Below are 26,601 nucleotides of genomic sequence, written 5' to 3'. Positions count from 1 at the left end.
GACCGGACCGCAGCGACGCACGGATGCACGCCAAGACCGTAGGATCCTACGCAGTGCCGTAGGGGAACGCACCGCCACTTCCCAGCAAATTAGGGACACTGTTGCTCCTGGGGTATCGGCGAGGACCATTCGCAACCGTCTCCATGAAGCTGGGCTACGGTCCCGCACACTGTTAGGCCGTCTTCCGCTCACGCCCCAACATCGTGCAGCCCGCCTCCAGTGGTGTCGCGACAGGCGTGAATGGAGGGACGAATGGAGACGTGTCGTCTTTAGCGATGAGAGTCGCTTCTGCCTTGGTGACAATGATGGTCGTACGTGTGTTTGGCGCCGTGCAGGTGAGCGCCACAATCAGGACTGCATACGACCGAGGCACACAGGGCCAACACCCGGCATCATGGTGTGGGGAGCGATCTCCTACACTGGCCGTACACCACTGGTGATCGTCGAGGGGACACTGATTAGTGCACGGTACATCCAAACCGTCATCGAACCCATCGTTCTACCATTCCTAGACCGGCAAGGGAACTTGCTGTTCCAACAGGACAATGCACGTCCGCATGTATCCCGTGCCACCCAACGTGCTCTAGAAGGTGTAAGTCAACTACCCTGGCCAGCAAGATCTCCGGATCTGTCCCCCATTGAGCATGTTTGGGACTGGATGAAGCGTCGTCTCACGCGGTCTGCACATCCAGCATGAACGCTGGTCCAACTGAGGCGCCAGGTGGAAATGGCATGGCAAGCCATTCCACAGGACTACATCCAGCATCTCTACGATCGTCTCAATGGGAGAATAGCAGCCTGCATTGCTGCGAAAGGTGGATATACACTGTACTAGTGCCGACATTGTGCATGCTCTGTTGCCTGTGTCTATGTGCCTGTGGTTCTGTCAGTGTGATCATGTGATGTATCTGACCCCAGGAATGTGTCAATAAAGTTTCCCCTTCCTGGGACAATGAATTCACGGTGTCATTCCAATCCCGGGAGCGGAAAGACTTACCTTAGGGGGAAAAAAGGACGGGTATACACTCGCACACACACACATATCCATCCACACATATACAGACACAAGCATATATATAAATGGAACTCTGATGAATAAAACCCATGAAATAAAAAAAATCCATATCTTTTTGATCACACATCATATAAATCAACAATATTTTAATATTTTAAATCACTTTCATACAGTTTAAATCTCTGTGGCAGCCCACTTCCTGCCTGTATGGGGCAAGGAGTACAAAAGGATTAACTATATATAAATTCCAGCTATAAACAAGTGCATTTTGTTCTGTGGAATTTTAAAAATGCACATGATAATGTAAGGTAAGATGCTTTTGGAATCATAATATAAACACCACCCACAGATTAGGCCTTAAGCCTGTTCTGACTGGTTGGCTGCTGCACAATACGAGGAGCGATCTGGGATTGCTATCAGTTGGTGGGGCCTGATGCTGCCTCTGCTTCTTTATTCAAGTAGCTTCTCACTTGGCCTCACAAGGTTGAATGAACTCTGTTCTAGATCTTCCTTCCGAAGAAAAAAAATCTTAGGAGCAAGTGAGAATCGAACCCAGGTACTTCCGCACCAAAGGCAGTGATGCTAACAATTTCTTTCTCCCTTCAGTACATTCACTGACATAACCACACAAAACACAAGATTGTATCTCAGTACATGAGGGTGAACTTTCATAACAAACTCTAGCACTGAACTGAATCTTTTCACGATTTCAAGAAATCATTAGCAAACTGTTAATTAACAAAGAATCTGCACATAATCACTTCTACCATGTTTGTAGTAGAACACTTAGTTTCAGCAAAGAAAATGTCCAGCAGTGAGGCACTTGGCTCTGATAACATTATGTCTGGCACCTGCTCCACACTGCATTGTTGTCCGGAGGTCTTCAGCTTTTTCTTTTGCTTTGCTTGTTCTAGCAATCCGACGTGTTCTTGAAGGTAGTATCTGTTTTAAACCTGCATTTGCTTTCACACTAGATTTTACATAATTGTTTTTTTATAAGTTGTTGAAACTTTCCTTGTAATTTTTTGTCTGCAATAACTTGTCATGGTGCATTTGTGAGTACAAGCAGAAGTCTTCTCTACTTTTATTTCCTACTGTTTGAATATAATGTATTGTATAGCCTTTTAGCCAGTTTAAGGCTTTTCTTTTCACTTTAGGATAATTTTTGGAGTCTGGGTGTAAGAAGTCTGCCAGCATTTTCACATTTGATGAAGCTCCAGTAATGTGTGCTAACTTTTGTCATACAACAAATAATATTTACTTAATAGAATAAAATTTTCACTCTACAGCGGAGTGTGCGCTGATATGAAACTTCCTGGCAGATTAATACTGTGTGCTGGACCGAGACTCGAACTCGGGAGTTCGGGTCTCAGTCCGGCAGAAAGTTTTAATCTGCCAGGAAGTTTTAATATTTACTTAATGTTTCCACACACGAACATGTGTTCTTTGGTAGCTACTAAATGGCACTTCACATGTATTGGTATCTTTGCAAGATATTTTATTGTGTTGATGGCAAATATTGGCTGTGAATGTATAAGCATATCATTTGCCAGTCATTATTTTGGTATTTTAGATCAGTAATATTTCTGTCTTTTTGTGTCATTAGCTTGTGATATACCTCTCTCACTTCCATAATCTCCTTTTCAGGTATATTTATTTTAATGTAATTATATTATAATAAAAATGCTTTTGTTGGTAGACTGGGGATACATTGGATGTTCATTGTTGGTTTCAGACACATGAGGGCAATTTCATTTAAAGGGTATGACGTTAAACTATCAGCCAGTTTCTTTCAAATGTTGTACGTGATGATCAGATATAACGATTTTGGTTTACTAATGACATCTACAAGATTGAGTCCACTATTTTCCAAGTGTCAGTGTGTCATCCTTGATTTTAAATATATAACCTCGACTTATGAAAGTGCATTGCGCAGCCAATTTCTTTCGGCTATTTTTTGAGGGATTCGAAGAATTTGTGCTAAATCAACCATCTTCAAAATAATAAATACGTTAACAAGTTCTATTTTCTGGAGTTCATTTAGTTGTCTTGCACTATGTTCCTGTTTACATGCACATAGCCTTGTTAATTTAACTTTGCAGTTCTCAGTGATAGTTTTACTGTATAATCGGGCTGATTTTTGTTACTTTAACTGTTAGGAAAAATGATAGCACTAATATCACATCCTAAGAACCACAAGCTTTGTACAGTTATAAGATTTTTGCACACCAACAATAACTCACTGCCAATTTTTCCAAGCATATACATATTATGTCTGAGGAGGCAATTCACTGAAGGCCAAACCTACATTCAAGACAAAGACTTTAGAAGTTGACCATTCCCCCCAATATCAGCAACAAAATAAAAGACCACTGCTATTACTTCTACGATCGATGGCATAGTGGTTTGTTTGTGAGTACCAAATTCAAGTAGACACACACTGTAAAATAATATATATAAGTGTCTTCTGGCATGACCATGGTGTCCTCCTTATAGAGTTAGTACTGTGAGGTTAGAGCATAAGTGCTGATCAGTACTGTCAGACAATATGAAATCTGTGAAGGGTGGTGATCCAGAAAGAGTGACATGGAATGCTGAGTGGATGCATAAAACTTTTGCAAAACAATGCATGCCCCCATGTGAAGTCACATGCTTCAGTATGGGTAGGAGTTCCTTGACCATCCTACCTACAGCCCCAATCTCACATCAAGTGATTCACACACCTGCTGCATCACTTTCTGACGGGAAAATGTTTCCACAATGATACTGAGGTACACACAGCAAGGACTTCATGGCTCCAGACATGGGTCATAGATTTCCATGACCAGGGAACACCAATGTTGTTTCACCAGTATAATAAACACACACACATCCAAATCAAGAGAAGACAGCCCTCATGTACTGACAAGTAGAGACTACGAAGCATTGTGGAGGGTGGTTGTAAGAAACCACACGAAATGGAGGGTGATTGTAAGAAATCACATGAAATCAGTGGAAGAAATCACTAATGATAAAGTGCTACCAGAAGTTAGCACTATGTGCATAGGAAGTTAAAAATAATGATGTACAATGGCTGAGGAAATCCTCATAAGTCAAACATTAAGCGATGTTTGAGCCACTGTAAAGAGCAATGCCACTGGACAGTAAATGGTTTGGAGTGATGAATCATGCTATAATCAGGGACAGTCCAGTGGAAGAGGTTGGGTTTGATGAATGCTTTGAGAACATTACCTGACATCATGTGCAGTGCCAATAGAGAAGTATGGGGGAAGTGGTGTTATGATATGAAGGAGTTTCATTGGTAGGGTGTGTTCTCCTTATTGTGCTTAAGAAGACACCAAATGCAGAAGGCCGAGAACACATTTTACAGCATCGTGTACAGAAGAGGAATACTTTGGAGATGATGATTGTTTGTATCAGTATGATAATGCAGCCTGCCATAAAGATGCCTCTGTGGGGCATGGTTCATTGACAATAACAACACTGAAATGGAAGAGCCTGGCCAGAATGCTGACCTGAACACAATGGAACACTTCTGGAATGAGTTAGAACATTGAATTTGCTCCATAAGGCAGTGCCCAACATCACTACCTTGTAAGGTACACATGCTGTGCTGTGGGGCAATCAGTACGGTTGAAGATGAACACACTTTGTATGGCATGATCACAGTGTAGAAACTTTCTATGTTCCAAGATGAGCAGTTTCAACAATCTTTTGCTACCATCAACTGATCTTATGAAACTTGTTATAAAATTGTCATGTTACATTACATGAAATCAAAGCATTAAAAGCAGTTTTATGCTTTGACTTCGTGTAATGTAACATGTCAGTTTATAACAAGTTCCATAAGATTAGATGATGGCAGCATAAGACTGTTGAAACCGGTGAGCTTGGAACAATAAAAGTGTCTACACTATGATCACAGCATATGAAGTGTTTTCATTTTCACTGCCATCTCTGGTTTCAGGTTTTGAAGAATAATGGGCTGTCATTCCTCCACAGCTTTCATACACCTCACTGAAAGTGTCTCCAACAGAGTCAAAGCCATCAAAGTCAAAGAGGGAACACACCACATCATTAATATCCACTAATCGGTGTCTGGATACTTTTTATCAGCTAGTGTATAACAACAGAAGCATACATAAGTGAGTTAAAACTTTTACTAAATACAATTTGCAGGTTGTACAAGGAAACCATTAAATAAATTTCATTTTGTAGCTCTATTTCCATTTTCTTCTCAACTGTTTGTTACTCATTTCATTGCTCTAACTATTTGCAAATGTTTTATTGTGACCACTGATCTACCTATAGCTTTTTCATAGGGAGTGTCTGACACTGCCCTTTTACAAATGTAAACCAGATTTTGTCTGTAACTTCATTAATGTCATAAACGACATTATTGTTAACCCAAGTAAAATCTGAAAATTATAAGTCTCACAAACATGATAGAATCCATAACATATAGAAGTAAAGCTGCAGGGAAACAATAATGTGGGTTTTTAGTTGTTTGTTTATGATGAAAGTAACAAAGATAAAATGGCAGGTAACTACATATTACCGGTACTAAATTATAAAATTAATTATATTGTATAATACAATATTATAGTACTATTATATTATTCTATGTTTATATTTACGTTTGCAATGCATTTAGTTGTAGCTTTATGTCATAAGTTAAAGTAATTTAATAAATATCAGTAATGATTTTAATTTGTATTATTATATTCAACTTTTTGTTAACTTATTTATAATTTCTTAGGAATCTAGTTGCACCAGATCACAATAAACACTCATTAGAGCAAGACCAATAAGTTTTTCATCTCCCATTGTATTTATAATGTAAGTTTATATCCTCTTTAGAGTCAAGAAACATGTTTCAAGGGTTGCAGCAGACCTGGGAATGTGGCTAAAGCACCGGGTATTTCAAATCGAATACTGGGGCTTTTAAGGCTTTGTAGCTATGACATTAAAATTACTATTGTAAATACATCAAATGAAAGAAAATCTCAAACAATTTTTCTTACAAGTGTTTAATGTGGGCACCATTCGTCACATGGCTCACATCACGTAAACAGGTGAGTTCCTCCCAAACATTGATCAGTGTGTTTGGAGAAATTGTTGCAACAATTGCTTCAGTCCTGTTTCTTAAGTCAGGTAGATCAGCTGGTAGTGGAGGGACATACATGTGAACCTTTATGAACCCACTAAGGTAAAAATCACATAGTGTCAGGTGAGGTTAATATGATCACACGAAAAAAGATCTGCCATGTGGCACCTGGTGGCCAGTCCAGTCAGGTACAACATTAGTTAACCAACCATCTAGTGAGCTATGCAACTGAGACGGCACACCCTCCTGCTGCCAAATAAAATCCTGTAGTTCAGCTTCTTCTAGTTAAGGTAAGAGTCACAATTCTGGTCCATTAATATGGGGAACACCAGTTATAGTTGCTTCACTGAAAAAGGAAGGCCCATAAACTCTCCAGCTATGGCACAAAAGACATTCAGTTTCGAAGAGTCTCGTTGCAACTGTACCATCTTGTGAGGATTTGCTGACTCCCAGATACATGAGTTCACATTTCCACATAGGTGAAATGTCAATTGATCACTGAAGACCACATGATCTGGAAAGTCTTCATTGTCATGCAGGTACACTTCACTTGAAAATTTGGCACATAAACTGTAGTCTGTAGGCGTTGGAGCTTGTAATGACTGCAAATGATAAGGATCTTTTTCTTAAAAGTCTCCACACCAACGTCAATGGAACATCTAGTTCACAACTAGCCTACTGAACTGACTTCTTGGGGCTAAGCGTGAAAAACTCTCACTCAACACGTTCTTTGGTCACTGTTTATCGTCCCATACTCATCGTTTTGCAAAGACAGCCAGTTCCTTCTACTAATGATACCTGCTATGTATGTTATCATCATTTGGAGGATTACAATTTAACTTAATATGGAACGTGTTGCACTATAACAGCAGACTGAGTCCTTGCAGACAGTAAAACACAAAATGCTTTCATATGAAGTCACAATTGCGAATACTGATTACGATCAGCTGTAGAATGGAATGACGACAATGAAAATTTGTGACCAACCAGGACATGAACCCGTATTTCCCACTTATCGTGAGCAGTCGCCTACCATTTGGCTATCCGTGCAGGGCTCACGGCTAGACCCAAACTTCCATATGTTGTATACCATACGTCTACGATTTGTACTCTCACACCCATTAGCTTATGTGTATTCCCGTACAGATCAGACGTTGAACTTGAAAGTCATATGCCTGGTATAGGCAGATAAATACAATATTGCAGTGCCTGTGTTATTGTGATGACAATGCACTGTGGCGACCACAGCCGTTATGAAACACATAACATGAATTTGCAATTGCGAATAACCTCCTCAGATCCTCTACCCTCTAAATTTAATTTTACTAAAAAAATTGAGTTTCATTTGATGTTATGGTCAACATTAGTAAGGAAACATTGTTCTTTAAAAATTTTTTGATTTGTTTTTTGAAAATCTAACGTGTATTATATGACGCACTGGTACTGAAGGCAGACAATTGTGGAATGAATGTATGTGACTCCATAAGTTATAATATCGATTTATTTGGCAAGTTTAATACAAGAACAAATGTCGTTGTACAATATCAAAGTTTTTATATTTTTAAATTACATTATTTTAACATATGCTGATTTTTCTCGGTGAGTTCAGTTCGTGTGAAAATCTCGAAAACAATTTCTGCCCTTCACGAGGCACCAATGAATCTTGCATTCTGTGCAGAAAACTAGTGCTCTTACACTTTTACGTCCTGGTCGTCTACAACAAGGAGTCTTTTCATCGTTCGTGACCTCTGGCATGTGAATAGCACTGCTCTTTCGTTTAGCATCACTCGGAATTGGTGCTGGAAGACTTTTTCTTTTCAAGGAGCTGGAAGCAGTATCCACTTCTTTATCTTCATCTGTAGATTCGTCGTTAATATTATATATATATCATTTCCTGAATGGATAAGCCACTCTGATACCTCAATTTTAAATTGTAGGTAGTCCATCGTATTTTTCCTTCTTTTCTTCACTGCATTACAGTCTCTCCTGTACTCCATCCATGCTGCAGCACAAGCAAAATCAAAGAGATGCAGGATCATTCGCACTGTCCATTTGCTTGTTCTTGCACTGATACGATCCAGGATGTCGACCCCACCCATATTTTCATTATATTTTCCGATAGCAAGAGGCCTGCTGATATTTACATATTGTTTGTCTTGCTTTGACCAACGCCTGCACCGTCCTAGAGGCAATTTTCCTTCTGCAGATGAGGCAACAATTACAGATTTGTTGTCATACCATTTAATAATGGCTACTTGTCCATCACCACGAACAGACTGATCAACTGCACCCCGACCTGCCTTTTTCATTTCTGCATCTGACTGAAGATCGCTCGTGCTTGGAACTTTACGAGACTGTATTGTCCCTGTAGCCTGACAGCCTCTGTCTGAGTGTAGACAGTCCAGGAGCTCAAATGACGTAAAGTATCGGTCCATATAAATTATAAACCCTTCAGGTAGTGTAGTTGCCAGTCTCATTACTACCTTTCCACCAATGTTCAAGTAATGGTAGCCTTCCAGTATACTGTCACCTTTCCCTTCATACATGAAAAAGTCAAGTGGTAATCCATCTGGAGATGTGGAAACGAAATTCTGGAGGCCACACGGATTAGGCTTTCCACGAATGTATTGCCGCATCATTGTCTTGCCCCATAAAGGAATCATCTGTTCATCAATGGACACCTTCTGTGTCCTAGGATTTTGTAAACATTCTGCTCTGACGGTGTTTAGCAAAGGACGAATTTTCCAATTTTTATCTTTTGCTCTCACATCACTACCCACATCATTGTCTTTAACTAGTTTCAGTGCACTTCTGATTGCAAAAAACCGCTTCCTTGCCATTTTTCCTGCTACATCAGTCACTCTCGTCCCAAAAGCCCAATACATATTTAATCTGGGGTAGCCAAGGCATGAAATCTTGTTGAGATGCCAAAACATGTCATAATCTCTTGAGGAGTTGTATTTAGTGATTTACCTGTGCGCGAAAAAGATGACTGATTGCTACAGGATGACAACAGCTCAAAAACACCGTAAGGAATATATTTAAGAAAATATTCTCTTGTCTCACATTGTTTCCCCTGCCAAACAGTTTCTTCAAATGCTGGTGCAGGTGGTAACGGCTCAAAGACGTCTGTATGGCACCAAGAGGGGACATTTCTGGATTTCTGTGTGCAAAACTGATCAGTTACAGTATCTGAGACAACTTCACATGAATCGTCATCACTTTCCACTTCTGGTGCTAAACAGTGTCTTCACTGCATTCTTCATCACTGGATAAACATTCAAGTTCTGAGATGTCTCCATCGAGCTCCCAGAGGCCTGTCCAACTCTTCAAGGATCTGTGCATCTGACACTAAAGAAGTCAAGAAAGGTTTAATTACTGTAAATGAAACAAAAATCCGTAATTATAATTACAACATCAAACAATTAATGTAACGTTTGTAAAATAATATTACAGTAAGAATAATGATTGACTATTACTCAATAATTGTTAGGACATGTATTCTGGTGTACACAGTAATACACCTTCAGTTCCAAAGTGTCCTATCTGACACATGTGTACAAAGCCTTTTGTAGCACAGTGAAAAATTTAATGGTTTTAAAATGCTCACATATCGAGCAGTAGTATTTACCTCAAACATTATGCACCTTATGGTAACACAAAATGTAAATAACTTTACATTAATGGGTATTTACAATATCTAGACATCATTTTGTCCGCCTTTTCTCGCATACACTCAGAAAACAAGGCTTACAATCGTCACTTTGCGCGCCAGACCGCTGAATCTCACAGTAATCCATGCTGACATCTCGTGGACGCATGGGGAAACTACTTAGACTTGTGTCTCTGGCGTTACCTCGAAGCTGTGGCTAAGCAAAGTTCACCAATTTTGTGTGTCGTATACGGCATGTGGAATAGATATCTCACATGAATTAGGCCTCACTGCAGTGCCATCAAAGCCTTTCCAAATCAGTTTACCCATATGCAGGTTACAAGATAAGAGATGCGTTACATGTGTCGTTGCTTGAGCTGAAACATCTTCTACATAGTTAAATTCAAGAAAGTCCTCCCTGTTAATCGATATTCGAGATGAGCAATCTGCATATCGTAAACATAACGCTGGTTCAAGAATGTACTTTTATCTCTGCAGCAGAGTGTGCTAGATTAAAACAGTGAGCCTCACAGAGTCTCAACATTCATCCTCAAAGCTTTACTTCCTCCAATACCTCATCTCCTACCTTCCTAACTTCTCAGAAGCTCTCGTGTGAATCTTGGTGAACCAGCACTCCTGTACGAAAGGATATTGCAGAGACAGGGTTCCTAGAGGATATTTTCAGAATTAATTCTTCACTCTGCAGTGGAGTATGCGCTGATATGAAACTTCCCGAGGTTACGAAGGTAGGAGATGAGATATTGGCGGAAGTAAAGCTGCGAGGACAGGTTGTGAGTTGCACTTGGGTAGCTCAGTCGGTAGAGCACTGCCCGCGATAGGCTAAGGTCCCGAATATGAGTCTCGGTCCGGCAAACAGTTTTAATTTATGAGGAAATTTCATAATGCTAGTTGTTATTGCTGTATATGTCTTCTTTTTTGTAAGTGAATACAGTAAAACAACCTGCCTCTTTGAACCTTTTGAGTACTTGCACTTGAATAACATTACCTCATCGTTGAATAATTTCTTTCTGAATTCCTTAAGAGGTATACATGGTTCTACTGTGGACGTTTTGTGTCAGTGATTCCTGGATCGAGCATAAAAATGAAGTAGTGCTCTAAAATTGCGAGAATCGCGACATCCTCTTAGTGCAATTTCCTGACTTCCACACAGAAGAACTGTTTCCTCAATAGCTTTTAATCTTTTTGTGTTCTTTTCAGCAATTTCACTATTTGTTACATTGATGGGCTCCTTAACATCAAGCGCTTTGCCTTCCACAATCTTTACAAAATTTTCTGCCTGCACGGCAGCGAATTTATATTTCTTATCTGTGTGGTGATCAAAGCTCCCTAAAGCTTTCTTCCAATTAGTAAATGGCTGACTAACAAAGGCTCCAAGTTATCGCATTTTTCTAAGTAATATACATACTTTGCAAAATTCTATCTGCGTGACGTTTGAGTGCACAAGCCACGAGTGCCTGGAATCCAATAATGTTGAAAGTATTCGATGATGTCCAAGGCACTTTTAACGCTCTCAGCTTTTCCTCATCATTGGTTGGAGGATGACCTACATGTCTCAGAAATATCACAATCCACGGGCATAGCTGTAACAGAAAGAAAAGTATTAAAACCAAACAGTTCAACAACACTCATCCATTTTCACCGGTGTACAACTAGCTGCCGCGCGGGATTAGCCGAGCCGTCTCAGGCGCTGCAGTCATGGACTGTGCGGCTGGTCCCGGCGGAGGTTCGAGTCCTCCGTCGGGCATGGGTGTGTGTGTTTGTCCTTAGGATAATTTAGATTAAGTAGTGTGTAAGCTTAGGGACTGATGACCTTAGCAGTTAAGTCCCATAAGATTTCATACACATTTGAACATACAACTAGCTACAGGGATGGTCGGTAAATCACAGCCTGCTACTTTATAATAGATGTTTTTCTGTCCCAGATGCCTGTGACGCACTTCCTGAAATACCTGTGACATTTGCACACGATAGCGCATACCTGTTACGGAGTGACCTGCGTCAAAAATAATGACTGTGACTGAGCTGAGACAGACTGTAAATGCGACAATCATACAGGTCCTCCATTGACCTTCATCATTAGTGAAATTTCTGTTTTATTGAGAAGATTGCCCAAAACAATCTCACAAAACTGATAATACAAATAGATGTATAGGTCTTCTTTAAGAAATATCGACGGTGGTATTACAATAAAAGTGTTATATGACTTCTTTTTTATGCAATTTGCAATCATTTGTCTGTAAAGGAACTTAAGCAGTTTTTTTAAATGAGTGTTAGGAATTGTTTATAATTCTCTGTTCAAGATAGAGAAAGTATTCTTTCTTTCTTACGCATAAGTGTTTCAATAAGGTTATGTGAAAGGACAATACAACTCTGGTAACATCTGCTATAAAAATTTGTATATCTGACTTTTACGTAGTCTGAATTGAATCGAAATCAGGTTTCCGAACTGTTTGTTTAAAAGATATTTCAATTTCCGTTCATGCGTTGTACCAAAGCTGTAATTCCTATACCCCGGCACACACGCTTTGGAGAGAACGTGGTTGGAGAAATGACATGAACTACATCAGATTTCTTTCTATATTGCTTAAGATTAAACTGCGTTAAATACGGTGGTATTGTCTACAAGCAGTATGGCCGACATACAGTCTGTTCAACTTTTCTTGAAGCTGATCCCCATAGCATGCTTGGACCTCGTCGATAGTATTCAAAAGTTTTTGTGACGAGTACCACTGCTGCCAGTTTATAATTGGTGGCGCTGTAGTATCCATTACGCACGAACTGCTTAATTATATTTCATTTTCACTGAAATTAGCACGTCGTGTGAACATACAGTCGCCGTAATGCACTGTCACGAAAGCTTCTTATTTCCGTGCATCATTTCGATCACAGCATGTGATCAGAACGTATCACCAGCTGCACTGAAGGAGATGTGCCCCACCCTCACCACAACATTACGCAGGCCACGACTTCAACACTGCTCACCCTTTCCCTCTCCACATACCGCGCAGCTTATGACAAGAAATGCTGGACTGACAATAGCTTACCTTACCTCTAACTTTGTCACAGCTACTTTTTAGCCAATAGACAGTCAGCATTTTGATGCAGCGCCTTTGTCTCAAAAAACACGAAGCTACTTCAAAATGGCCCAACTCAGGGCTGCCCATACTTAGGGGCAAGGGCGGTCGCCCCCCCCCCCCCCCCCCCCCCCACTTCCCTTCCACCCAGCATAGGGATTACTCGGGTTTTTAACAGTTGACGGAACTGGAACTTTTGTTTGGCTCGATACAAGTCGCCATTCGTCTTCTCAAATATTAAAAATACTAAATATCCTCCTCCTCCCTCAACAAACTATCGTATGGACGCCCGTGCCATCGTTCGCACACACTTTTCAATTCTACTCTTCATAAAATCGGTATCACACTGTACAGTCTGAGCAGTTGTAGGGTCAGATTATCATGAATGAGAGCTTCAAAACAAACCCACCCTTTGTGTTTTACATTTATACAGACTGAAGAAGTTTAGACTTTTTTTGGGTGACTGAAAAAGTTGAGATGAAGGTAAAAATACATGTGTTTATAATCTATTAAAATGTCACTAACATCTGATTATTAAGTTTCAAGCGCTTTAAAGAGAGCAGTTCCTAGAAGCCCGAAAACCAGACAGTTCCTACTATAATCATAACTAAAAAATAGTTATTAACATTAAAAACAAACTGTCTCATACAGTCCAACGCAGAAATAAACAAGAAAAATAACAATAGTGTGCTTCCGGGTGTTCTGTCTAATTGTTGATTGCATTTTGCGCACAATTTTTCGACAACCGATCGAACCGTCTTCTTCACGCACTGTTAGTTTTGCTGTCAACATTCCGCTGCCTAGTCTCCAATCAGCTGTCAGACGCCTGGCTCGATGGTCGGAAATATTATGCATAAAATAGAAACAACAACACGACAGACGACCCGGAACCATACTATTAATCAATAGCGCCGATAAAAGCTGAGAGATCACAAGAAAAATATTGACGTCGCTCATTTTGCGATAGGCTTATTGGTTCGCTACTTCGCCTTTAATTGAAACCATTCAAGTGCCCATACCCGTAGGCCTAATAGAAAAATCTGACCGTAGATGGCAAACTGCCATCTTTCCGCAACGAAAGTACAAACTTGAAACAAATGAAACTATTACGATTCTGCAAAATATTTTAAAAATTATTTATCACAAGTGGCAAATTCTAGTTTCAAAACGCTGTACAAAGAGAACCACTGCTCAGAATGGAGCCAAATTTGAACAGCATTTTATTGACACATGGGAAAACGTTACGGAGAAAATGTTGTGGATTGGCAGGAGAGCCAACCCGTATGAAAAGAGGAAGCCGAAAGGCACGCGTTTAAGCTTCACAATATCAATAGCAACTGATAATGGCGCCTTGCTAGGTCGTAGCAAATGACGTAGCTGAAGGCTATGCTAACTATCGTCTCGGCAAATGAGAACGTATTTTGTCAGTGAACCATCGCTAGCAAAGTCGGTTGTACAACTGGGGCGAGTGCTAGGAAGTATCTCTAGACTGCTGTGTGGCGGCGCTCGGTCTGCAATCACTGATAGTGGCGACACGCGGGTCCGACGTATACTACCGGACCGCGGCCGATTTAAAGGCTACCACCTAGCAAGTGTGGTGTCTGGCGGTGACACCATACAAAAAATTAAAGAAAATTTTATCAACTGGTGGCATTATATGCGTCTTAACGTAAATGATGCCAGTGAGAAAAAATAGATGAATCGCAATACGACGGCTATGGTTTGAGTTGTACATTACACCATCTGTATTGTTCAATGTACATGACTGCATAAGTTTGGCAGTCAGCAGTTGTGACACTGTTAGTTATATAAGCCCACCCACCATGGCAAGGTTGTACCACATTGGATAGAAAAAAATCGGTTTTTAATTGTCCTCAGACAAAAAACCGCACACAAAGCAGAATGACATAATTTTCTAATTTTCGTGAGACTGGCACAAGACATGTTCAATATCCTATTGACTGTTTTTTGTCGCAACCGGAAATTCAGTATGTTTCATAACAGATTGGAGTGTCTCGTGGGTCACGTCCAGAACGCGTTATGCAATAGGTGCCTTCAATTCAGTTATGTTCGTAGCTGGAGCACTGAACACAGCATCTTTCAGATAATCCCACAGCCAGAACTCACATGGATTAAGATCAGGTGATCTGTGTGCTGGCGTAAGCTGTCGCCAGCACACAAGTTTGTAAGGAGGTAGTGCAAAGATCTAAAGTAGGCACTAGATCGTGCGCCTAGCACGAGAGAGGCCAGAGACGCACCGACAAGCAACACACCGCCAACGCCCTCTCGAAAGCAAGTATTTAGGCCGCCGCCGCTGACCGGAGAGCCTCAGCCAATCGCTTGAACTGACTCACACTTCCGGTTTGGCATCTGTCTGTTCATCACAGAGCAGCCTCAGTTCGCGTTGCACGTAACGACAGTACGTGGCGACCAGATTAGTGCCTATAGCAGGACCAGCAGTAAGACTAAAATTCGAAATAGCAAGATTGCTGATATTGTCCGCAAGAGGACTATTACTGATGAGCTTGTACCGCAGAACATGGACTCTATTCCAGTTAAGTACATATCTCCAGTCCATGTAAATAAAGAACTGTATTAATCAATGTGTGCATTTGTATTGTAGAAAGAGGATGCTAACCACACATAACAACATCCTCTCTCTTCTACATCTACATTTATACTCCGCAAGCTACCCAACGGTGTGTAGCAGAGGGCACTTTACGTGCCACTGTCATTACCTCCCTTTCCTGTTCCAGTCGTGTATGGTTCGCGGGAAGAACGACTGCTGGAAAGCCTCCGTGAGCGCTCGAATCTCTCTAATTTTACATTCGTGATCTCCTCGGGAGCTACAAGTAGAGGGAAGCAATATATTCGATACCTCATCCAGAAACGCACCCTCTCGAAACCTGGACAGCAAGCTACACCCCGATGCAAAGGGCCTCTCTTGCAGAGTCTGTCATTTGAGTTTGCTAAACATCTCCGTAACGCTATCACGCTTACCAAATAACCCTGTGACGAAACGCGCCGCTTTTATTTGGATCTTCTCTATCTCCTCTGTCAACCCGACCTGGTACGGATCCCACACTGATGAGCAATACTCAATTATAGGACGAACGAATGTTTTGTAAGCCACCTCCTTTGTTGATGGACTACATTTTCTAAGGACTCTCCCAATGAATCTCAACCTGGCACCCGCCTTACCAACAATTAATTTTATATGATCATTCCACTTCAAATCGTTCCGTACGCTTACTCACAGATATTTTACAGAAGTAACTGCTACCAGTGTTTGTTCCGCTATCATACAATCATACAATAAAGGATCCTTCTTTCTATGTATTCGCAATACATTACATTTGTCTATGTTAAGGGTCAGTTGCCACTTCATGCACCAAGTGCCTATCCGCTGCAGATCGTCCTGCATTTCGCCGCAATTTTCTAATGCTGAAACTTCTCTGTATACTACAGCATCATCCGCGAAAAGCCGCATGGAACTTCCGACACTGTCTACTAGGTCATTTATATATATTGTGAAAAGCAATGGTCCCATAACACTCCCCTGTGGCACGCCAGAGGTTTCTTTAACGTCTGTAGACGTCTCTCATTGAGAACAACATGCTGTGTTCTGTTTGCTAAAAACTCTTCAATCCAGCCACACAGCTGGCCTGATATTCCGTAGGCTCTTACTTTGTTTGCCGGCCGAAGTGGCCGTGCGGTTAAAGGCGCTGCAGTCTGGAACCGCAAGACCGCTACGGTCGCAGGTTCGAATCCTGCCTCGGGCATGGATGTTTGTGATGTCCTTAGGTTAGTTAGGTTTAACTAGTTCTAAGTTCTAGGGGACTAATGACATCAGCAGTTGAGTCCCATAGTGCTCAGAGCCATTTGAACCAACCATCTTACTTTGTTTATCAGGCGACAGTGCGGAACTGTATCGAACGCCTTCCGGAAGTCAAGGAAAATGGCATCTACCTGGGAGTCTGTATCTAATGTTTTCTGGGTCTCAAGAACAAATAAAGCGAGTTGGGTCTCACAGGATCGCTGTTTCCGGAATCCAAGTTGATTTCTACAGAACAGATTCTGGGTTTCCAGAAATGCTTCCTTATGGTGCAATATTCTACAGTAGCGATGAGGATACTACAACCTGGACGGCCAGGCTGTAGGGAAATGATTGCTGATAATTCTAGCATTTCCGAAATGCCTCTCCAGCAACTGCTTTGCTGGCTGTGCTAGGTGCGGAGGAGCGCCATCATGCAAAAAATGACCCTACCACGGTTTTAAAGAGTTGGAATGACGTTGGTGCGTGAAAGACTGTCTTAGCGTTTACCAGTGATGGTATAGTAACTGGACCCAAAGAACTTATCTCCTCGAAAAAATACGGCCATACGATAAACGATGCCGTCAACCCGTACCACACAGTCACCTTTGCAGAATGTAGGGGTACCGGCTGATGTGTGTGCGTATTTTGCGTAGCCAATGTTTGATATGTTCATGAAGATGGAAAAGGGCTTCGTTTGTTCACACACCGTGCTCACACGCATGTCCAACATTCGAGCAATTACCAATGCATTGCATGTTTTCATGCTACCGCTCGACCATTCCTGCAACGCTGTGGCCACATCTTTGACAGACGTCGGATCAAGTGCTTTCCTCCCCTGCTAAAATGTACTTCAAAATACTCTGTCTTTTAGAATGTTGTGATCATTTTCTCCAGACACTTGGCAGACATCAGACCAATGCCTTTTTTCATACCGTTAAGTGTTCAGAAGTTCTGCAGAAGTTACCATACCGCGCGATAAAAAAAAGTCATTTCGAAAAAAACGCGTTTGAAGTTTCGACTGCATATAAATGCAATATTATGCAACTTACGTTCAATCTGCTATTCCGGGTCCATAAATTAGTCCTTCCTCTTTCTCATAGAGGGCACTCTGCTCGAACTGGGCCATCCTGCGCTGGTCCAGAGCCGCTCGTACGGCCGGTGACAAGCGGTTTTCGGCCGCTTGAATCCGGTGGTCGTCCGAATGCTTGGCGAACTGCGTCGAATAGAGTCGCAAGGTGACGTCCATCGTTGTCATGGTCTTCAGAATTGCTGAATACCCTTCGTTGAAGCTGTTCACTGCCAGGAAAGTCGCAATCTCCACAGTCTTCGCACCAGCATGTAAATGCTTGGGGACTAACTTCCAAACACACGCGTACAAACTTTCATTTGAATTTTGTGTGTTTCCTCCCAAGCACCAGTACAATAACTCGTCCTCCGAAAGAAAAAAAACTGGTGCGAGAAAAAGCCCGATTTCAGGCAGGTGCATTTTTTTGTTCAACCGCGAATAACAAACATTTCCGTTCCAAGGGTGGATTCTTAACACTTTTATAGATCCAAAAATGCAATTTAAAAAAATCGATTTTATGAACCAAAGGATAGTAAACCTCCCCTTAAATATTCCGAGAGCCACAGTGTCAAGAGTGTGCCGAGAATAATTTCAGGCATTACCTTTCACCACAGACAACGTAGTTGCCGAGGGCTGTCACTTAACAACCGAAAGCAGCTGCGTTTGAATAGAGTTGTCATTGCTGACAGGCAACAGTGCATGAAATAACCACACAAATAAATGGGGGACGTACTACGGACGTGTCCTTCAGCACAGTGTGGTGAAATCTGGTGTTAATGGCCTACGGTAGCAGAAAACCGACGCGAATGCCTTTGCTAACAGCACATCGGCTGCAGCGCGTCTCCTGGGCTCATGACCATGTCAGTTGGGTGACTGGAAAACCGTGGCCAGGTCAGACGAGTGCCGATTTCTGTTGATACGAGCTGATGGTAGGGTTCGAGTGTGGCACTGACTCCACGAAGCAATGGACCCAAGTTGTCAACAAGGCGCTGTGCAAGCTGGTGGTGGCTCCATAGCGGTGTGGCCGGCGTTTAGATGGAATGGTCCAACTGAACCGATCGCTGGCTGGAAATGGTTATGTTCGGCTACTTGGAGACCATTTGCAGACATTCGTCGACTTCATATTCCAAAACAACGAAGAAATTTTTATGGATGAAAACGTACCCTGCCACTGAGCAATTGGTTTGCAGAACATTCTGGACAATTCGAGTGAATGATTTGGCCACCCAGATCGACCGACATGACTCCCTGCGAACATTTATGGGACATAATCGAGAGGTCTCTTCGTGCACAAAAACCTACACCGGCAACACTTTCGCAATTCTGGACAGCTATAGAGGCAGCTCGGCTCACTGTTACTGCACGGGACTACCGACGATGTGGTGAGTCCACGCCACATCGAGATGATGCACTACGCCGGACAACAGGAGGTCCGACACGATACTAGGGGGTGTCCCATGACTTTTTTCAACTCATTGTGTATTGGTCTACCGAGCATCAGTCGTTTTACACTAATAGTATCTGTAAATGACCTATTCCGATTTAGTGAGCACAGTAAAGTAAGTTTTTCAGTGCCTTCTTATGTCTTAATACTGAGGAAGTACTATATGCACATCATAATTTAGCACTTTTCTGGAAGCGGTGCCAACCTTAACCAGCAGGAAGCAATACAGTGCGCCGTATAAATAATTATTATACTAGCACTGTAGTGCCCATTATGAATGCAGTATTAATAACCCTGCTAGGAGTGTGCAGCGTTCATGTCTCCCCTCCATACCTCTACCAACCCTGCTGCAACCAATGTGCTAGGCGGCAATAGCATTGCAAGGCTCACAACGTTTCCCGCGAAATGTGCCGAGTAATACAGGCTATCCATAAACTCCAACTACGATTTCAAAAAACCCTAGCTCGGAAATTATTATAGATAGAACATTGTAGTTTGCTGTAAAACGTTTGCCCGCATCTCGTGGTCGTGCGGTAGCGTTCTCGCTTCCCACGCCCGGGTTCCCGGGTTCGATTCCCGGCGGGGTCAGGGATTTTCTCTGCCTCGTGATGGCTGGGTGTTGTGTGATGTCAGGTTAGTTAGGTTTAAGTAGTTCTAAGCTCTAGGGGACTGATGACCATAGCTGTTAAGTCCCATAGTGCTCAGAGCCATTTTTTGTAAAACGTTTAGTAGCGCTAAAAGCTTATTTTTTTCTATTAAGCCAGAATTTCAATGCGTGACCCATTCGTCACTTTTAGAACATCAAGGCAATATTCGAGTTCTGTCCGTGTACTAGTCAGCATTGCAGCTCGACAGTCCAACTGTTTCGTGCACGAAGGGTACCAATGTCATTAACTGGTGTTGTGTGCACGCGATCATTGACTTAACCGCAGAAAACGAAGTGTAATTGCATGGGAGAGCGCATGGGCCATTTGGTGGAATCATGACAGCTCATCCAACTCTCAGGGAATGTGACATGAGAAATTGATGTCTGGGGGTGTGCTGAAATGCAACTCGCACTCTGTTAACACATGCTTCAGACACAGAGGGATCCCCATTTAGAGGAAAGTTTTTGAGACTCCCTGACTCTTTAAAGTATTTGAACCATCACGTTGTGCTTGTTTTTGCTGGCTTCGATAATTATGCAGTATCATTGTCACAGATTTGAGTTCCGGACACCAGATGACACACTGCACCTTCTCCTGGTCTGGCGCCGTTTTAATACATTCCAAGCCAAATCTGCAACAAAGGACAAAGGAAAAAACTTTGAGAGCTACTAAATGTTTTACAAGAAGCCACAATTCTCTATCTCTGATTGTTTCAGAGTTATAATTTTTTGAAATAATATCCACATGGATATCAGCTGAAGGAGGAGAGTGGAAAAGGCTGTTAAAAAACCATGCAAACAAATACGAACGAAACTTTTATTTCACCTGCCAAGATCTTGCGAATTGTGGGAAAAATCTAAGTGATTATTGGCAAAATATTAGTGCACTCCAATACTTTGGAGACTTCGGATGGCTAGAAAACTTCTGGAAGTAAAACACATCGCATTAACGTTTTTTGGACAATTTTCACAAAAATTGCAAACTTGTACAAAAAGTTTAACGTTCAGGTAGGGTTCCAGACAGTTAACAATTTGGAGAACCAGTTGAGGTATAGTCTGGAACGCACGCAAAATAAATTTTGTCACAGGGGAGTAAATAAAATAAAATGCGGTTCATGTGAATGTTTCTACGTGGGACAAACAGGGCTAGAGTTCAAAACGAGGTTTAAAAAACATGGGTATATGAGCAACAGTAGCACATTAAGTTTCCATTTAAAAGATAAAAGCAATACGCAGGCAGAATTACAAAGTAGCATGACAAATCTGCGCACAGAGAGGAAGGGAAACAATTTGGACATGTTGAAGGAATTGGAAACACATGCGTTCATTTAAGTGGCTCCAGAACTGCTAATCAACGAGCAAATCAGTAGTGGCAGGCAGCGGTTTTTTAGTCTTTTTGAAGATTTGTTGAGAGGGGCATTTAAAAACTATAGAACTTTCGTAATCACTTTTCTGAAGTTGAGTATATAGGCAACTGTCGTTCCCTTCACTATTTTTTGGAGCCCTACAGTGGTTAGTGAATCAGTTAGGTTCATCAATGGTTCAGGAGGAAAATGTCTTCGGTTTCCACGTTTCACATGTAGTCAGGAAGTGCAATGGCAAATAAAAACAAGTCCTTTTGTAATTATGACATGTTTTTTCTTAATACAAAAAAGGAAAAAAAATTAATGGTCAAATTTATTGATCAGTGAAATAAGACAAATGTTTTTTGTAATTTTGACGCATTACCCCATTTGCGATAAATAAATACTTTATATGATATGCTGAAAGCCTCAATCGTGTAACCATATACTATACTGATGCTTCTTTTACTGTGCTTACGTGCATGCACACTACAGGTATTTTTGCTGTCGTATTATACTGTTTTAACGAGCAGTAAACATTTTGGCTTATGGATAGCCACAATAATGAACCACAGATGGAACAAACATCTTAAGATTTTATGTTCTCATTGCTTTAAAAAATTGCGTTGTTATAGGAAATGAGAAAAGCGATCAGTGCTATTTTAATAACAATGCCGACAGAAACGAGCACCGAACAAATGGTATAAGAACTAATACATCATTGCTGAGACAGTAATGTACATGTTACCATGTGGTGTGGCCTATTGGATGGCACGTGTGCAGAATAACGTGGCCGGTAGATGCACAGTCGGCAGGGTATGCATGGGGAGAGCAGTAGTGGTGGGGGTTACAGGCAAGAGCTGTACGGGAAATTCCGAGCGTTGGAGGGGAAGTGCCGTTCTAAACTGAAGCCTACACTCGAATTTTTTTGTAAATATTTAGTGGAGCCCCTTCGCGCCCACACTTGCATGATGATCATTCAAAAAGATCTGTCATCTCTGCTTTGGCGGGTACCTAAAAAAAATTCTGCTGAAAATGCAGCGGTTTATTTTCTCCTGGCTTGCTAACCATTTGTAATTTTCAGAGAAGCGACATGAGTAGCGAAACCTGAGCAAAACTTACACTTTTCTCCTGTTGCCATCTTAAAATTCGCTTCTTTTGCCAAAAGATAGCAGAGTTTAGGCAGCGTCACCTCACTAACATATTGTGCAGCCCTCAATTGCGAGAGAATTCTGAAGCAATCGTTTATTAAGTGAGGAACTGAGGAAAATTACCGTCAGTAGCTTATGAAAAAGCACATCCTCATTCTCTCTCTCTCACTAGTCCACAGATCGTGGTATAGTGGCTGGTGTTGTTGGATCATGGGGTCCTGGGTTAGATTCCCTGTTGGGTTGGGGATTTTCTCTGCCCAGCGAGTAGGTATTTGTGTTGTTCTCATCATCATCATCATCATCATCATCATCATCATCATCATCATCATCCGTGACAGTGGCTAGATTGGACTGCGGAAAAACTGGACTGTGTAAGAGTTGGGACTTTGTCCGGGCACTGATGACTGTGCAGCTGAGTGCCCCAAAAACCAAACATCATCATCATCAAAGTACACATCCTCAGTGCAAAATAAACGTGTAGTGTCTTCACTTACGTTGTTCCAAAACCCACCGCATTTCTCGTTTCACCAGCTATCCACGGCTCTTAAAAATTACATTTTTTTCATCGAAAAAGTCTGTGGTTAGTGGATAACACGGTAGATAATGAAGTTCTGCTAATACTCATATGGAAAAATACTTTCCTCTTTGTGTGCTATCATTTACAGAAATCTCATTTCATTATCTGAAGCCGTTTATGAAATATGAGGGATGTTGTGGATATTTCACTCTGGCTTTATCGCTGGCGCGCCGTGATCGCAAATGAGAATGCTGCGTCAAATCAATTATCTTGACACTGGTGACAGACAGAGACGTGCTCCCAAGTCTAAAGAAAAATTGACTGTGTTAGCTAAATTTCATACGGAGCAGCATATTATGTGGTATGCACAAAACGCAAAATCATAGCGACCATGATCGTTAACGAAATGACGGGCGCATCATCATGAACCTGACACACAGAGCTAAAGTAAAGCAAAAATTAAATTGTTTACCGAATAGTTTCCGTAAAATTGTTTGAGAAAGACTGCAGAGCGTGTGCCTCGATCTTTATCATCGCCAATCGGCCGAAGGGTGGCAAATACTGTCACCCTCCCCTTCTAAACGAACGAATGAACTCGCCCAGAACTTTGGACGAAGATTGGTCACTGCACATCGACCACCGTATCCTACTAGGACCCTACATGCAGTGTGCGAGACTTACCTTATGTGGTCTACATGGTATCTTCTCGCTAATGTCGTCGAACATACAGAGTACATCTACATCTACATCTACATCTACATCTACATCTACATCTACATCTACATCTACATCTACATCTACATCTACATCTACATCTACATCTACATCTACATCTACATGACTACTCTGCAATTCACATTTAAGTGCTTGGCAGAGGGTTCGTCGAACCACAATCATACTATCTCTCTACCATTCCACTCCCGAACAGCGCACGGGAAAAACGAACACCTAAGCCTTTCTGTTCGAGCTCTGATTTCTCTTATTTTATTTTGATGATCATTCCTACCTATGTAGGTTGGGCTCAACAAAATATTTTCGCATTCGAAGAGAGAAAGTTGGTGACTGAAATTTCGTAAATAGATCTCGCCGCGACGAAAAACGTCTTTGCTGTAATGACTTCCATCCCAATTCGCGTCTCGTATCTGTCACACTCTCTCCCCTACTACGTGATAATACAAAACGAGCTGCCCTTTTTTGCACCCTTTCGATGTCCTCCGTAAGGATCCCACACCGCGCAGCAATATTCTAACACAGGACGAACGAGTGTAGTGTAAGCTGTCTGTTTAGTGGACTTGTTGCATCTTCTAAGTGTCCTGCCAATGAAACGCAACCTTTCGCTCGCCTTCCCCACAATATTATCTATGTGGTCTTTCCAACTGAAGTTGCTTGTAATTTTAACACCCACGTACTTAGTTGAATTCACAGCCTTGAGAATTGTACTATTTATCGAGTAGTCGAATTCCAACGGATTTCTTTTGGAACTCATGTGGATCACCTCACACGTTTCGTTATTTAGCGTCAACTGCCACCTGCCACACCAAACAGCAATCTTTTCTAAATCGCTTTGCAACTGATACTGGTCTTCGGATGACCTTACTAGACGGTAAATTACAGCATCATCTGCGAACAACCTTTGAGAACTGCTCAGGTTGTCACCTAGGTCATTTATATAGATCAGGATCAGCAGAGTAATGGAAGTACTCGTACTTGATGAGGTGCGGTATCAGTAAAGTGCAATGCACCATTTGCTTTAAAAGATTAAGAATGGCGGAAGGCACAACAAACTTGTGACATCGTGTCTACATCTACATCTACATGGTTACTCTGCAGTTCACACCTAAGTGCCTGGCAGAGGGTTCATCGAACCATTTTCATGCTACTTCTCTACCATTCCACTCTCGAATGGCGAGTAGGAAAAAAGGAACATCTAAATCTTTCCGTTAGATCTCTGATTTCGTTATTTTATTATGATCATTTCTTCCTACGCAGGTGGGTGTCAACAAAATATTTTTGCATTCGGAAAAGACGGTTGGTGATTGAAATTTCGTAAATAGATCTCGCCGCAAAGAAACCGCCTTTGTTTCAGTGACTGCCACCCGAATTCGCGTATCATCTCAGTGACACTCTCACCCCTATTGCGCGATAACAGGAAACGAGCTGCCCTTCTTTGCACTTTTTCGATGTCATCCGTCAGTCCTACCTGGTAAGGATCGCACACCGCGCAGTAATGTTCCAGCAGAGGACGGACAAGTGTAATGTAGGCTGTCTCTTTAGTGGGTTTGTCGCATCTTCTAAGTGTTCTGCCAACAAAGCGCAGTCTTTGTTTCGCCTTCCCCACAATATTATCTATGTGGTCTTTCCAATTTAAGCTGCTCGTAATTGTAATTCCTAGGTATTTAGTCGAACTGACAGCCCTTAGATTTGTGCCATTTATCGTATACCCAAAATTTATCGGATTTCTTTTAGTACCCATGTGGATGACCTCGCACTTTTCTTGGTTGGTGCCAATTGCCACTTTTCGCACCATACAGAAATTCTATCTAGATCATTTTGGAATTTAAAGTCTGATGATTTTACTAGACGGTAAAATATAGCGTCATCTTCAAACAATCTAAGGGGGCTGCTCAGATTATCACCTAGATCATTTATGTAAATCCGGAACAGCAGAGGGCCTATGACACTACTTTGCGGAACGCCAGATATCACTTTTGTTCTACTCGATGATTTACCGTCTATCACTACGAATTGTGGCCTCTGTAAGAGGAAATCACGAATCCAGTCACACAACTGAGACGATACTCCATATGCACACAATTTGATTAACGGTTTCAAAAGCTTTCTGGAAATCTAGGAATATGGAATCGGTCTGAGATCCCTTGTCGACAGCATTCATTACTTCATGGGAAAAAGAGCTAGCTATGTTGCACAAGAACGATATTTTCTGAATCCGTGTTGGTTATGTATCAATAAGTCATTTTCTTCAAGGTGATTCATAATGTTCGAGTACAGTATATGCTGCAAAATCCTACTGCAAATTGAGGTAAGTGATATGGGTCTGTAATTTAATGGGTTACTCCTATTCCCTTTCTTGAATATTGGTGTGACCTGTGCTACTTTCCAGTCTTTAGGAACAGACCTTTCGTCAAGTGAGCGGTTGTATATGATTGCTAAGAAAGGCGCTATTGTGTCTGCATACTCTGAAAGGAACCTGATTGGTATACCATCTGGACCGGAAGACTTGCCTTTCTTAAGTGATTTGAGTTGTTTCACAACACCTGAGATATCTACTTTTATGTCACTCATGCTAACAGCTGTTCTGGTTTCGAATTCTGGAATATTTACTTCGTCTTCTTTCGTGAAGGAATCACGGAAAACTGTATTTAGTAACTCCGCTTTAGTAGCACCATCATCGGTGACATTTCCAACGCTATCGCGCAGTGACGGTACTGACTGTTTTTTGCCACAAGTGTATTTTACAATACAACCAGAATCTCTTTGGGTACGGAGAAAACTTAAAACTTAGCAATACGTTGATAGTGTACTATGTGTAGAAGTATGAAAACTGAATTTCCCCATAAATGGTGCTAGCCGCCTGTATGGCCTGTGAGACCAAGTCTGCAGCGCCATCTGCGGCTGACGAAGAATTTCAACACTCTAATTATGTGCCTACGAATTACGACTTGCGGACAGCATTGGTTTGCTGTTATCATTTGAAGAGAACTGCTGCAGAGTAGCATCGAATGCTTGT

At 41.6% G+C, this 26,601-nt stretch overlaps 1 protein-coding gene across 3 annotated transcripts in view; it reads right to left on the bottom strand.

Annotated features, from left to right (window-relative positions):
* Window positions 1–7,713: 7,713 nt before the first annotated feature.
* The window catches only part of LOC126195007 (piggyBac transposable element-derived protein 3-like), a 168,987-nt gene continuing 150,099 nt past the window's right edge, over window positions 7,714–26,601 (bottom strand). Inside the window, exons 2-3 of one of the 3 annotated variants that reach the window (XM_049933429.1) lie at window positions 11,201–11,375; window positions 7,714–9,473 (exon numbers count right to left, since the gene is read on the bottom strand). In XM_049933429.1, the coding sequence (XP_049789386.1) occupies window positions 7,940–9,058 (1,119 nt within the window). In that variant the 5' untranslated portion in view covers window positions 9,059–9,473; window positions 11,201–11,375 and the 3' untranslated portion in view covers window positions 7,714–7,939. Of the gene's footprint in view, window positions 9,474–11,200; window positions 11,517–26,601 lie in introns of those variants that run through there. The other 2 variants (XM_049933430.1, XM_049933432.1) reach the window with 2 other exon arrangements.

This window comes from Schistocerca nitens, chromosome 7 (assembly GCF_023898315.1).
Source record: "Schistocerca nitens isolate TAMUIC-IGC-003100 chromosome 7, iqSchNite1.1, whole genome shotgun sequence".
In the NCBI taxonomy this organism is placed as follows: domain Eukaryota; kingdom Metazoa; phylum Arthropoda; class Insecta; order Orthoptera; family Acrididae; genus Schistocerca; species Schistocerca nitens.
The sequence above is the reverse complement of the archived record's forward strand: the minus strand, read 5'-3'. Positions and strand labels throughout refer to the sequence as shown.